Raw genomic sequence first — 15,045 nt, 5'->3', positions numbered from 1 at the left:
CCTCCTCCTCCTCCTCTCCCCGGGGGGGCGGCGGCCCGGCCCCCTCCGTCTCCCCGCCCGCCCGAAACCCACAGGTGGCTGCCGGAGCGCGGCTAAGGGCGGGGGGGGGGCGTTACAGGCCGGGCTCGGAGTAGCGCTGCGAGGCGTCGCTCGTCTCCCACAAACGCCCGGCAAAGCCCACCTTCCCCGGGAGAGGCGGAGGGCAGGCACGGCCCCGCGCTCCGGCAGGCGCCATCCTCGTCCCCTGAGGGCGAACTCAAGCTTAAAAAAGGAAGGGGAGGAGGGGGGGGGGGGGGGGACGGGCGCGGTGTCTGTAGCTCGGTGCTGGCGTCGGCGCGAGGCGCGGGCGGGCCGGGTCTGAGGAGGCGCGAGGCGCGGGCGGGCCGGGGCTGAGGCGGCGCGAGGCGCGGGCGGGCCGGGGCTGAGGCGGCGCGAGGCGCGGGCGGGTGCCGCGGCCCGGTCCTCGCTGCTGGGACGGTGTGGTTTGTGGTTTTTTTATTTTCCCGCCCCGTTTTCACCCCGGCCGAAGGGGTGACTCGTCTCCCTGCCCCCCGACAACCACGTCTCGTTACGCCGCTGTGACCGTTTCACAGCCTCAGCGGCGAGGGAAGGGGCTGAATTCAGTTTCGGGCGGTTTGTAGCCGCCGTGTCGCGACGGGTCCCCCTCCGCGCCCGCGCGAGGCCCGTCCCGCGGCCCGCACCCAGCCCACCCACCCCCTCACCCTTTGGGTGTCACAGCAACCCCTTCCAAACCCCCCTCTTCAGGCACACGTACGCAAGAGAAGTTTTATTTACGAAAGATGTTTCGATGACAATCTCTTAAAAGTCAAAAAAGACGATGCGAGTTTACGGTGGAAATGACTTAAAATATAACAAATTGCACGAAGTATTAACACTGATCATACGGTATTTCAAAGATAACAGGCATGTGCTAAAGAAACTGTAGAGTCTAGAAATATCCCAAATATATCTAGTTTACAGATTGCTGTACAAAAAAGCAGATATAAATACTTCACATCTAGAAAAAATACACAGAACCTTTGAAATAGACTTTCCCTTACATATAAACAACCTTTGTAGAAAAAAACAAAAACACCCAATACAGGCCAATCCCCCTGCTCCTAGATATGTTTGAACTAGTACTGGTTAGCACCAACATCTTACTTAAATGTCACAAACAGGAGTTGAGTTTCGATTTTTAAAAATAATTTTAGCATGTACAATTTCATTAAGACCAAATGCGGACTACAAAAGATAACACAATATGGTACAGTCATAATTTGATAGGAAACGAGTACTGAGGAGGTGGAAGCAGACAAACTATGTTGCAGTTAGAAGTAAAGGGCGGTTTGTGTAGTTCTCATTCATTTGCGACTTCCGTTTGTGTCAGCAGTGAATTACTTTGACCCTCATCTTTTAAACAGTTATGCACATGATTGATGAAGTCAATACCAGCAGTATCAGGCCTTTTAATCTATTAATTTTCTTGCCATGTCAAAAGTCAAAACCCTTTTGAAATAAGACACCTGTTGTGAGGTTGTAATAACTTAAATGCACATTTCCCTAGAACACCTGTATGGAATTGCACTAAAAATAAAAAAATATGTTTGTAAAAGGGAATTCAAGAAAGTTTATTACAGACAATTTGGCAGGCTCAGGTTTACGGTAACGCAGTGTTTCTACATACAGTTTTAAGACTAGAACAATAATAAATCTTTTTAAAAAAATCTACTAACTTTTCTTGTTAATATTAACATCAATTTCTTTAAGTTAGTAATCTGCCATTACAAGAGCATAGCACCAATTTAATATTTATTGCTGTCATTTATCCCTACAAATATATTTTCCCAAGATATTTACAACTGTACAAATATTCACAAAAGTGCAAAATTAAGACTTTATTCCGTGTAACTGTTCGCTGTCTTCAGTGTCGTGTCTCACGCATCACGGTGAGTGCCGTCTTGCCTTTCTTATTGCTGTGTGGTGAAAAGTCAGAACACCCTGCTGTCAGTACAGCCATTTAGAGTGAGAATTTTCAACAACCGTCTCTTCTGCCCCCTCGCTCCCCTCTCGCCTCCAGCTCCGTTACGTGCCGCAGTCACAGCCCACTGGAAAGTGTCTCTACACATCGTTTGAGCCTTGGCTGGCGCAGGAGGAGAAGCTATCGTATAGAGAATCGCTCAAGGATTCTAAATTGTCCACGTCGTGCCTACCCAAGCTGTTTAGGGAAGCTTCTTCTTGCTTTCCATTTTCTTCCTTTTGTCCTTCAACCTTGTTCAGACAGTTCTCTTTTTCTAATGAAAGTACGTTATTGCTGTTAAATTTATTGAGAGACTCCAGAGAAATTTTAGATAATCTATTCTGGGAATCTTCTTTTGTTTCTTCAGTTTGCTTCAATCTCTGTAACAAGTGAGGGAAATATTAGAAACATATTTCTTATAAAGTTTCCTATTGCGCACTACTAACTACCATCTTTCCAAAGTTCACAGGGTTAAAGGAAATAGATTGCTAGATGCTTGAAATCTAGCATCTGTTATAATTAAACAGAACATTAATGTACATTTTAGGATAAATCATAACTTCAGTGATTCTGCTGAGACTAATATGACTTCATTTACAAAACAGTTAAGTGGTATTAACATCCTTAGTAGCAGATCCTGGGTATGCATGGGTTAAGCATCTCCAGCATCTTTACCGTAATTTTAATCTTCTCCTTTGAGAATGCTTTGGGGGGTATGTTTAAATGGGTATTTGTTTTGTAGTCTGCTAAAAAAAAAAAGTGCATAGAGATGTTCAGAGGAGAAAACAGCATTTTCCATAAATTACAGATGCAAATGAAACTTGCTAGAGAATAACCTCACATTTTGCATGTGTAAGCTTATTGATTTCCACGGACCCAAACCCTCTCTAATAGACAAGAAAGCAACAAGACAGGAAATTATACTGAACTGGGCCGATCCCCACAGACCAGAATCAATCAGATATTGGCCAGGGCTACTCAGAGAAGTGTTGTAATTCTGCAGGAACACTGGACGATGTATTAGCACATTATATTAAAAACGCACAGTAGGATTATACAAGAGTAATTTTATCCCTTTGTTAGCTCCTGGTATTTTTCAATCAGAGATCTGACCAAGGAATAGTTACGGAACTGTGTAGGGAGCAGTTCAATAAAAATAACCTGCCGTTCATATACAGGGTGCTTCAAAATCTGTGTAACTACCTCCTCTCACAGATAATATTATCACAGAAATATGAGATAATATTCAACATTTTACATTCAACATTCAACAACCTCTCAGAGACGTAAGATGCAAGAATTTTGAGATATGCTGTCAGAGTGCAAGCCAATCCTCATTTTTGGTATTGCCATCAGATAGCGAAGACTGAATCAGTAAATTACTGTCAATCCAAGACATTAATATTTTGGTTTAGATAGAACATGAAATAGTATTTTAAGTATACTGAAAATACAGCGTGGCCAGATGTATGGATGATGGGTGTCATTACATACAGAGTTGTAAAGGGTCACTAGAATTTTTTGAAGAATTTGAGTTTCAAGTAAATCAAATGTTGTGCTGCTTATCCCTGGAAATCTTGGGCAAGAGGAGGACATTGTTACACAGTTTTATTGCTTGTTTTTATGGCTAGTTAGATAAAAATTGAAATGCCAGTCCAATGACTGTTTATGTTGTGATCTTGTCACACATGATAAGCTAACAATGCCAGGATTAGGTTAGTATTTTCATCAAATGTTTCAAACAAACTTAAGCAAAGCAACAGGAGATGAAAAAGTCTTAGTAAATTAAAATTTTCTGTTTGGTTCATTAATTAATCTTCCATGTAAAAGGTTTTAAGGGATGTTATGTTAGATTCTGATTTTAGATGACAGTTAAAACAAAGGTCTTCAATATCTATAAATACAATGTTTCCTGAAATAGAGGAATATAACCCCTGGTAACGGGAACCATCACAAACTTAGGACCCTTCAATAGAAATTTTCTACAGCTTTAAATGTTCTTCCATTTGCCCTCATTTAAAATAAAATATGATATTACTGAAACAGTGTTTCCACTTCTCTGTAGGCCAGATGAAAAAATTCTCAGACACGGCATCAATAACATACATATTAGCACTTTTTGCTCTTCAAAGTACTAAACCTAAAATACTTTATTATATGACAGAGTAAATGATTTTTCCGTGTGTATATTTTTCCCACTTCACAGCTTTTCTTTAGATAAATTCAATATGGCTAGTTAGCACAGACTTGGGTCTGCAAGAAGTCAATACTGGTGTTAGTAAGGTCTATGATAAAACTTTTATTGATTGAAATGGAGCCAATTTCAACTCTTGGGTAGGGGGAGCAGAGACACCTAGAGTTTTTGCTGCACAGAGCAGTCCAGATGAAGTATTTAAGAGTAGAATCTCTGGCTGGCTGAAGGATAGATTTAAACCACAGGACAGACTGGAATTAATTCAGTGGCATATTCTGCATATATGTAGTATCAATAATTTCTTATATGCTACAAGCACAACCTAGACTAGTCCTATTTTAATCACACCCTAGTTTCTCATTTAATATAAGTCTAACAGTTTATAAAATATATTAGAGAAACTGCAGGGAACAGAAGTATTCTCTACAAATTTTATGTGAAATCATTGAATCAAATGAAATTGAAGTGAACTGAAGTGAAGCCCATGAGTGAAACCCATTGGCAAAAGATACACAGAGTAGTGAATAGTACCTCTATGATACATCAAGAATTAAAGGAAAAACTAATTCTAAAAGTTGCTGTAGCAAAATTTGTTACTAAAATAGAGACAGAATTCAGAAATAAGTTATGGATATTTTTTGGACATACAGTTGTCCTTTTTAGATGTCTTAATGCCCAGCTACATGTTTTTGTAAAAAAAAAAAAAAAAAAAAAAAAAGTATCTTTTCCTTTCTTTAACACGTTACTGCAATAGTGTGCAAGTATGCAAAGGTAATGCTCATGTCATGTGGCAAGTAATACTTTGTGTTTTTTCACTTGACATAGGTGTAATCTGTGTGGCTACAATACACTGTTTCAGGCCACGTATTGCTAATTTTATAATCAGGTAAAGAATGTGGGGTTATCTGGATGGGACTTTTGGTAGGGCATTAATATTCTAGAACTGTACTCAGATGCACGGTATGTACAATATGATCTTATCTCATGATTTTATTAGTACAGCTGCACTTAAATCTTTTAAATTTTCCGTTAAATCGTACATGAAATAAAAATATATTTGTAGTTAGAAAGTTAAAATATGATATTCTAGTCCTTCGCACATACAAGAAAACTCATTCACAGCCTCACCTCCATGAGCAAAAATAAAGAAGACTTTAACAGAGATATTAATGTAAGAATCTGCATAATCAACAAATAATTTTCTCCCACCGTAGCAAAATTATGTACATTCCTAGAGTTGAAAAGTCACTGATCATTTCTTTAAACTTGGTGTGTCAGAACAAATGTTACCCCAAGTTCTTTATGGATTTTTTTCTCTAGTTACTATGGATACAATTCGGAAAAAATTACCAAAGAGTATTTATTTAGATTCATCCTTAATTAAGTTTCTTATTTTTCATGGCAGTCACAACAGCTGCTAGATGAATCAAAAGGCAAAACCAAAGCAGCTATTATTAGAATTTGTTTGATAAATTGTGTATGTAGTTAAGTAGTGTCTTTAGTTTTGTTCGCGTAGATTTGTTACTGACTTCAGCACAGTCACAGATATAACGAACGGTTAGCCTGAAGATGTTAGTATTGTGCATTTTGAAGAAATTAGTTCATTAATGCATTTGAGAGTCACACTAATACGAATTGGTAGCTCTTCCTGCAGATAGGAACGCTTGGCATCAGGTCAGATGTGTTTTGTGTCCATGAGAACTGGGTGAGATTTGGTAACAGCGTAGAGAGCGCCTACCTCTAAGTTACGGGTTCCAATCAAATCCTTCCTTTCTTAGTAGTGACTTTCTGCATGATGAACAGGTGGTTTTATCACCACAGAAAGAAAAAGGACTTGGTGATTTTTTTCAGTGTTGCCGGAAAAGCTAAGATGGGGCCAAGCTTGCTCTCAGACAGGTTTCTTCTCAGAAGTAATACTTAAAGCCATTTCAGCCTGAAGGTGCTGACTTTGCTGCTGACTATTGTGCATCTGTTCTATGAGTAAAGAAGGTGTCTGCTGCATTCGGTGCAGACACTGTATGTTTTCCTAAGTATTGACTTAAGGGAAAAGATAAAAACATGTAGTCACAGATTTTCATCTAAGCAAAAAAAAAAAAAACCAACAAAAAGGCTCAGTGCAGAAAAGGACTGTGATTTTCACAGTGGCTCTGTAAAAGCATTGGCCCATCATCCTAAAGCAGATCAATGGATAGCTTGTTTTGTACAGCTAGTGTATACTACCTATATTTTTGTATATAAAGTCCGTACCATTGTAGCCTTAGGGTATGGGGAGCGTTTGTTGATCTTCTCTGTGTAAGTGGAGAGCTTCCAACAACTGGAGATTCTTAGCTAGTCAGTATGGGCTGCTTTATACCACCTGAGAGCAGTGACTAGTTGTCAGGAACTCTATCTGACATAATGGAGACATTCATCACGAGTCACATCACTTTGAAATAAACTCCTGAGTCGTGAATCAGAGTAACGTTTCCTTGTTGGCAACATCCTGAAGGGAATTACTAAAACCTATTAGTGATATAATAAAATCTGGCACGTCACTGCAAGCACAGCAAATTAGGAAAACAAAAGTAGCCTGCAGTTACATTGATACATTATAAATAGGTGTTATTTCTACATTAATACATCAAATTAGATTTTTTTTTAAACTTTAAAAATGAGAGGTTACATGTGGGTAGAATGCATTTTCAGTGCAGTGTGACTAAGGACCAGTCACAGCCGTAGCTGTTCTGAATGGCCCAAAGACTCTGCAGGTCTAAGAGGAAGGAGCAGGGAAGGACGGGCTGGTTCACAGGGACAAAGGACCTCACAGCTGGCACGCAGAGAGGAACACAACAGCAAGTCCATTTCTTCTGTATGGTAACATGCAGCAGCTCTGATTGCCTGGAGGTCAGGCTATGCTTATAAGGCGTGCCAGAGCCCAGAATTAGCAATGAACCATTCTGCAGGATAAATGTATTTTCCAGCTGTCTAAGTTTAGTTAACCAGCACTTTAAAGAGCTCAGAATCAGTTACACACAAGAACAAAATGAACTTTATTTATGTCTCTCATGCACTGGTCAATTTAGTTTTTAGATTAACACAAAAGCAAGAAGGGCATTGCTTCAAGTGAAGTATAACTACAAAACACTATTGGGTAAAAACAACTAAATTGCTATGAGAATTAAATATAGATCAACAAAATCAATACTTAATTGTATAACTCAAGGTCTTTCATTTCAGATCTGATCTCTAATAGGAGATACAAAGTATGTTCACTTTTTTTGGTTGTTGTTATTTGAAACTTTATTGTGAAAGAAAACAGTGTTCTAGATTTTTACCTTTTTAAAAATTGTTAGTTACTTTGCCTGCATATGCTCAATGGCACTGTTTCTTATTTTAAATTCAGAGTTTTACCAATTTACATATCCTCTAGCCCTATAATTCCTTTGTATTTATGACACAATGGGTCTAGGTGGGATGTGCAATTGCAGCATTACATAGGTTTCTCATATATAACCTGTTTAGTAGGACATTTTTAATATGTCCATGGCTTCTTGTAAAATAGGTGTATTGAGATAGAGAGCAGTATTCTGATCAGAGATGCATTGGCATAATCAGGAGTGACTTCCCACTGAATTCAGTGGTGTTACACAACCAGTTTGCAGTAGAAAGGTGTAATGTGAAAAGGGTTAGTTTTGAACTACCACGTAGTAGCTTTCCATCAGCTGGCCAGCACAGAAGGCAACTCTGTGGAAAGTGAACAATCTCCAGATCTGATTTAACATCAGGTGGACAGGTAGCACTCTGTAGTGAAAATAGTTTTACCGTCACATCCAGGAAACTACAAAGGTGAGAGCTGTAACTGCATGACCTCTGCTGTATTACAGCTGAGCTAAAAATGTGATGTTTGAACTTCTTTCTCTTTAAAGCATAACCTTAAATAATAAGATAAGCCTTGCTCTCCCTTGTATATTGTCTGAAGCTTTCATCTATTTTCTGGACTGACAGTAAAATAATTTTTGAAATAATGAATCACTTTTCTTTTTTTCTACTTGAGCAGAAATCCCATGATTATTTTGCTGTAGCAGACAATGACATTCTCAAAGACACACCATCAGATTTTCAAGATAAACAATAAGTGCCAGTTTCTTTTCTTGGGGAAAAAAATTGCATTGATATGAAGTATTTTTAAGTTCATTAGTCTGTCCAGCAGTTTATAGGAAAGCCATATATACATAGGTACATATCATCCATTTATGGCATTATGGGTAATATAACGACAACAACAGAACCAAAGCTTGCCTGCTGTATTTAAGAGTATAACAATCTACAGATATATTTTAGTATCACAAGGACAGCATTTCTGATGATCCTGAATTATAAGTAAATTACCTTAGAGGAAATAAAGCTGATTATCATGAACTGTGTATGATTCATAACTGCAGATGTGGACAAAACAGCTATCGCTTAATGAATAGGTGACTGAGGAGTTGAAACTTACATTGTCTATAGCTTGAATTCTTGCATGGTTTAAGGAGATAAAAGATAGTTTAGTGAATTGAGCCATATGCTTTCAAAAGCATAATTTTCATAAAATAATGAGATGACTAGCTACGTTCAGCATTCTAATGCCAAGAAAGTAATCCTTATAATTTACAAAGTATATGAATGTTTTGTTGATATGACAAGACTGCTTGACCTGATTAGGTATATACCAACCCTATTTGAACTTTTGCATAATTTAACAAATGAGGATTTTCAGGTCCCAGTTTCCAGGTCAGGTAAATCTAGCTTTTAACCTTCTGCTCAGTTATGAACTGAATGCCACAAGTATGGTTGTTTTCTTATAGTGCCTCAGAATAGCCACTGGCTGCATCAACTGTGCATGGACAAAGTTTATTTAAAACGTAGTAAGAAAATATAATTCTAAGTGGCAATACTTTGGAAAATGGTCACAATGCAGGTGCTCAGTCAAGTGTGTTGAAGGGACTAATTAAAAAGAAAAGCAATTAAACACCAGTACTTTCTCCAGAAGGTAAAGCAGGGTCTCACTGTTCATATTGGTGGAATCACTGATTTTGCTCCTCACAGAGGGAATCTACCCACTAAAAGCAGTGTTTACGGCAATCAGAGGCTCAGCACAAGGCATTAAGGAAGAAATATCCATGGTAAGGAAGCTGACAGTTTTTGGAACCTGATAGACTGAAAATGAACAACACATGCATAGGATACGCTTTACTTTTCAGAGATCCTTTTAGCCTTACTTGTAGAGGGAGTTAAATAACAAAATTGTTCTGATTTTCTAGTGATGGGAAAAAAATCACAGTGAAAGAAAATTCATACTGAAAGGTAAGATTGCTGACAAAGTTATTGAACTTGACTTAACCATTTGAAGTTCAATACTATTCCTTGACAGATTTATGCTGAGGGTTATGTTGCCAGTGATAACCTACCGAATGGTACTGGAACTAAGCTGTCATAATTAACTTCACCATTTCGGTCTTCATCAGATTGTACTTCACCATGCAGCATTTAAGTATACAGAGGTTTGTCCTACTGAATGGAAGTAGCTGTCCTCACCTTGATGAAAGTATGGCAGTTTGTTTCAATAAAGAAGGGGCTTTATAAAGAGAGGGCTTACAATTTTATCCTAGATTAGAGGCTTGGAGGAATTTCTTTATTTTATTTGTAATTGGGATACTTACTCAGAACTGATTCAAGAAGGGGAAAAAAGTATAGTTCAAGAAAGATTTCTTAGATCTAATACAAAATATGATTCTTAAAGAGACAGATTCTATTCCACATTTGACTGTACCAAAAAAATTCCTCTCAAACGGAGTAAATGCAGGACCACACTCATACAGCATATAATCTCACTGACATTTTCAGTAATCGGGGTCATTTTTCTGTATGGCTGAACTATTTTCAGACTACTGTTCCTAAGTATTAGCTGTGTTCTTACCTGTCTTCATCTTTCACCTTTGGCTTTTTTGAACAAGACTATTTATTTTGGTAATTACAAAGACACTTATCCTCTCATTCTGTAGCGATGTTTGAGTTCCTGGCCTGTAATATCTGTACATCAGTCACTCAGCATACTGATGGAAAACGGAATTGCACTTCAAGACTGTACTGCAAATGATAATTGCTAGTGGGTAATGATTTTCCACGCTAGTAATCCTCTCTTTTGAGTACCAGTCTACATTCACTTAAGGTTAGCCTGTGACTATCCAAGGTACATCATCTGACCTAAGGGCAAAAGACAGAAGCATCAGATAGAGAAGGAGCAATATTATGTGGCAGCATCGAGAGCAAATCAGCAATATGAAGAAACCATGTAGAAATAATTCTCCCAGCTATGAAAACTGGCTGCTTGTATACACTAAGAGGGCTGCACTGTCTGCAGGGGAGTTCAAAGAGTATGAATCTCTGCTGGAAGGCTTGCAGCAGAAAGAAAGGGAATATCCCTTTGTACAAGTTTTAAAGATGATTCATAGAGGTAATTTAAACAAAGGCATGAGCTCCACAGAAAATAGTTTTCTCATTTTTAGCCTCTGAGGAGGACAGTTTGGAAGAGACAAGCAATCTTTTCAAACCCATCAGTCCACCTCTGCGTGACTGCACGTTTAGCCACTGTGAAGGGAGCCTCCATGTTCACATACTTGCTGCACACACATCAGAATGATACCTCTTCCAAGCTCTCACCAAGCAGAAATGCAGAGGTGATAATTTTCACATTTGGAAGCAGGACCTTCTTTAGTCTTAAAAAATTCTGAATTAGCATGCTTAAACCTCACTCCAACAGAATAGTTTATTTTAGGACCCTGAAGTCGTAATTTTCCTTTCAACTCCAGATTAGAATCTGCTCTCTACCTATCAGAGGTTTTTTTACCTCTGATGAATCTAACCCAAACCCATTGCCCTTTAAGTGTGCCCTCCTCTAGAAGGATGTGGATACCACATTTTCAAAGTGAGGGTTAGGGGATGCAGCTGGGCAATCATGCCACATGTTGCACTGGTAAATGCTCCTGGAGGAAGAGGCAGTAGCCCAGGTTGCTTTCCCAGTAAACCTGCTGCAGCCTGAACTATGTGCATTCTGTTTTCTGACCCTGTGCAATGAAACTAAAAAAGCTCCTTTGCAATCAGAGAAAAATGGGACAGGATAGATGCAAATAATGATGCTGGATACACAACTGCATTTGCCACCTTTTCAGCATAAGTTATGATCTGCACAATTTTCAGTACTTATTCAAACAAACCATGAGTTGCAGAATGGAAACCTATGTTTAAGTTCATCTGTCATCAGATCCTATGTAACAGTACAGTTATTTACATGTACTTTCTAACTGTATGCAAACAATTTATCTTTGCTGTAGGGCAGAGTATTTTGAGGGACAGAGGCACAACATGCACAAAAATCTGAGCAAGAGTTTCAGATAAAGGCTGCAGAACCAAATTAAAGTAGAAGGATAAATCCTCTCTTGCAATTTTTAGTTCATTTCAGTACACCAAGTTGTATCAATAAAGAGCCCATAGTATAAGTCAGCTAGAAAATAAATGCTATGAAGGATGTTCCATTTTATGTAGTTTGAATTTGATTAGTGATTAGTCTTGGCGGTTAAACCACATGGGAACAGTTTCTCTTCTGCAGTTCTGTAACAACTGGAAAACACTGTTGGCTCATGTCCTATACCATGATGGGATATTAACCTAAAATCTAATTAATCTATGAATGAATTATGGTTCTAGAAACATACTATATTATAATCAATTTTAAGTGAGTTCCTAACAGAAGATAAGATGAAGAAAAAGCTGTAAAATTACCAGAGGTTGATAAATTCTGTTTACTATGACTGATGATTTTTATGGAGGATAATTTTACAATCCATCAAACTTTTGTCAGTTCAAGAATCATGCTGCCAAACGTATGCAGTAAATTAATTTTTAAATTTACATATTTATTAAAAATCTTATTGAAAACAGCAGGAAGTAAGCCTTGTTTGAATAATAAAATAACTTGTTATTCTACTGGAAAGAAAACAGAAAAAAAACAACCAACCTTCTATTAAGATGATTTTATAGTAAGGCAATAATTATAAACAGCTACATGAATTAGTTAACCAAACAATGTATTAAATAGCCAACCCAAAATTAATCAAGAATTAAAAAAAAAAACTGCTGGAAGATAATCAAGTAAAAAATGTAATTTAAAAGCTGAACAATTCATGGCTGAGTTTCAGATGTGTTTGAGGACGTGTTTGTTGACTCAGGCCCATTGGCAGGAGCTCCTGGATTCCCTGTGAATGCACAGGGAGCTGCAGGTGTCTGCCTGTGTGGCTTCCCCACTCAAGGTGCTGAAGAGGAGAGGAGTGTCAGCACGTGGCCTCAGGAATGTGCCCAGAGTGATGTGCTGCTGGCTCAGAAAATCATTCTGTGACCCAAGCCTGTGTTTATCCTCACAGAACAGAAGTTCACTGTGAGAAGGCGTTACAGCTGCACCCTGGGCGCCTCCTGCCAAAAGCTGAACAAGAACCATAGAAGCATCTGCTGAACAAGGGAATAAACAGAGACAACAAAGGAGCAAAGACCACAGCACGTGGTAGGTTGTGGCATAACCCATGAGGAGAGCAAGAACTACTTCCCAACCATTTATACGAGAAAGGATGAAGTGTGCCAAAATGGTGGAACCGGGAAGCATGGTGATACGATCTGAGGCAAGTAAGGCACCTCAGAGACCAGCTGAGCGGAGTTTTTGGCTTCAAGAACTTGTTTACTTGCAAGGCCTCATTTCAGTGTTACCCATCAGTTATGTTACAAAGATTGTCTGCTTCACCTCTGATGTATTACTCCAGTGCTGTGATTCCTGTGCTGTCCATATCCCAGACATGCTCCTGGTATCAAAAGAGCACCAGAGCCATGTCTCATGTCCTCTTTGTTTCCTTCCCTGGTCTATCTTCCCAGTTGCTGCAGTTTTCTTTGACCACCACTGCTGATGAGACCAGTCATTCACACTCCTAAAATGCCTACTTTGTGTATACAAAATACGTAAGCCATCCTGCCTGCATCCATCAGAAACAAGACTTGTGCTAACTACAGCAGTTGTGCTTCCTTGCTCAGCCCTTTCACTTGTCTCATGAGAGACCAGGGTCAAGGAACAGGCCTTCTCATTTGATTTATGGATTGTGGAGCACCTGGGGTATGCTCAAATACTGCAGTACGCCTGATACCTGAGAGAATCCACGCCATGGCTACCAGTAGAAAGCACTATGCCTGTGCTTGTGGTGACAACGTCAAAAACAGAAACAGGCTAAGATTAGATTTAATAATTTAGCCAGTGGACTAAAATATATCTTGATGGAAAATATATAGATTGTAACTAATCTCATGTTTACCAGACAACTCAAGGATACAGCCCTGGGCTGTGACTCAGTAACCATCTGGATTAATCCAAAAGGAAATGAGAGACAGGGCTACATGCAGGGAATAGGTAATTCATGTCATAAATGCAGGCTGTAGATGACATTCCTTTGCCCAGCTCTAAAGGATGGTCAAAAGCAACATTGTGAATTAAGCAGAGTAATGCTGGGCACCAAGACGACCACTACTGGAGATGCAGATGGACGTTTCTACAGCCAGGAGATTTATGAAGTGTTCAACCTGCCTCCTTACAAAATTAAAGCAGTGATGTACATTTTGATTAATACACATACCATTTGGCTGTGATCCAAGGGGAATTTTAGTTAATTTATGGGTTTAGATTTGTTTGCTTCATCTTTTAGATACAAGTACATCTGGTTCTGGTCATGAGAACCTCTATCCTATTTTGTGGTTCAGTCAGGCATTCAAAATGTCTCTCACTTGGATTTGGTAGGAGGCACTAGTGGTTGCAAACTCTCTGTGAGGGGCACAGCCTTGAAACAGAAAGGAGTCAAGGACAAGTGTGTGGACAGACCTTTGCCTTTCCATGGTACCAGCAAGGTTCAGCTTAAGCAGCTAATACGATCCAAAAGTCTGGTAAACATTTGTGCTGAATCCACCTGGGCTGTAAAAGTCTCCTCTTAGAACAGTGTTATTTTGACAAAGCTTTGGGGGCTTTTTCAGAGAAAGGAAGCACAGTGAAAATATGTATTGGGAACCCCAGTTCTGTGGGATCTGATCCCCCTGTTTGGCTGTCAGAAAACCTTCATTGGGAATGATCAGAGAAGCAATTCAGTGTGAGAAACACGGACAGGCTCCTGTTCCCACAGTGGGCTTCCAGCAGTGACAGAATAATGTAGTATTTTTTGTATTGATTTTGCTACAATTTGTGTATAAATAAAGAAATGTGTACACGAAGTGATAGCCAGCCACATGAATGGATTTGTTGGACAAATGCTGTAGAAGATTTATTGACCTTAGCAATACAGAAGTGTTACTGTAGTATTAACGCTGCAAACTGCTGTGAGATACTGGTAATATAGAACATGTTCCTATGCCTACTGATTATAATATTGTTAATATAATAGGCCACTAGGAGGACTAAAATACAACTGGAATTCATGCAGACAGACTGTAGAGCTAATATGCACTCATTTTTTGAACAACCAATGATGATACAAATGGGAAATTTGGATAAAAATACAGAATAAAGCAGTTCCCAGGTCCTACTAGCGAACAAGTAATTTGAAAAGTGTTGCTGAAAATGGACAGGCATTTGATATTTATTGGAATATGAAAAAAGTCTTTAAAGTGTTGATTTCTTCAATATTTTAGATTACTCAGGATTCAAATACCTGTAAGAATGGAATATAAATTTTCTCTGTGCGCGGACCTTGTTAGGAGCCCTGTGTGGACAGCAGGACTGCTGAAGGCAGTA

General features: G+C 39.0%; 1 protein-coding gene across 2 annotated transcripts in view; it reads right to left on the bottom strand.

Moving 5' to 3' along the window:
* Positions 1–772: 772 nt before the first annotated feature.
* The window catches only part of NCKAP5 (NCK associated protein 5), a 250,857-nt gene continuing 236,584 nt past the window's right edge, over positions 773–15,045 (bottom strand). For both annotated transcript variants that reach the window (XM_042784066.1, XM_042784067.1), the window contains exon 18: positions 773–2,400. In XM_042784066.1, the coding sequence (XP_042640000.1) occupies positions 2,122–2,400 (279 nt within the window). In that variant the 3' untranslated portion in view covers positions 773–2,121. The remainder of the gene's footprint in view (positions 2,401–15,045) is intronic.

This window comes from Tyto alba, unplaced genomic scaffold (genome assembly GCF_018691265.1).
Source record: "Tyto alba isolate M040663 unplaced genomic scaffold, T.alba_DEE_v4.0 Super-Scaffold_7, whole genome shotgun sequence".
Lineage (NCBI taxonomy): Eukaryota > Metazoa > Chordata > Aves > Strigiformes > Tytonidae > Tyto > Tyto alba.
This window is presented reverse-complemented; position numbering and strand designations above follow the sequence as displayed.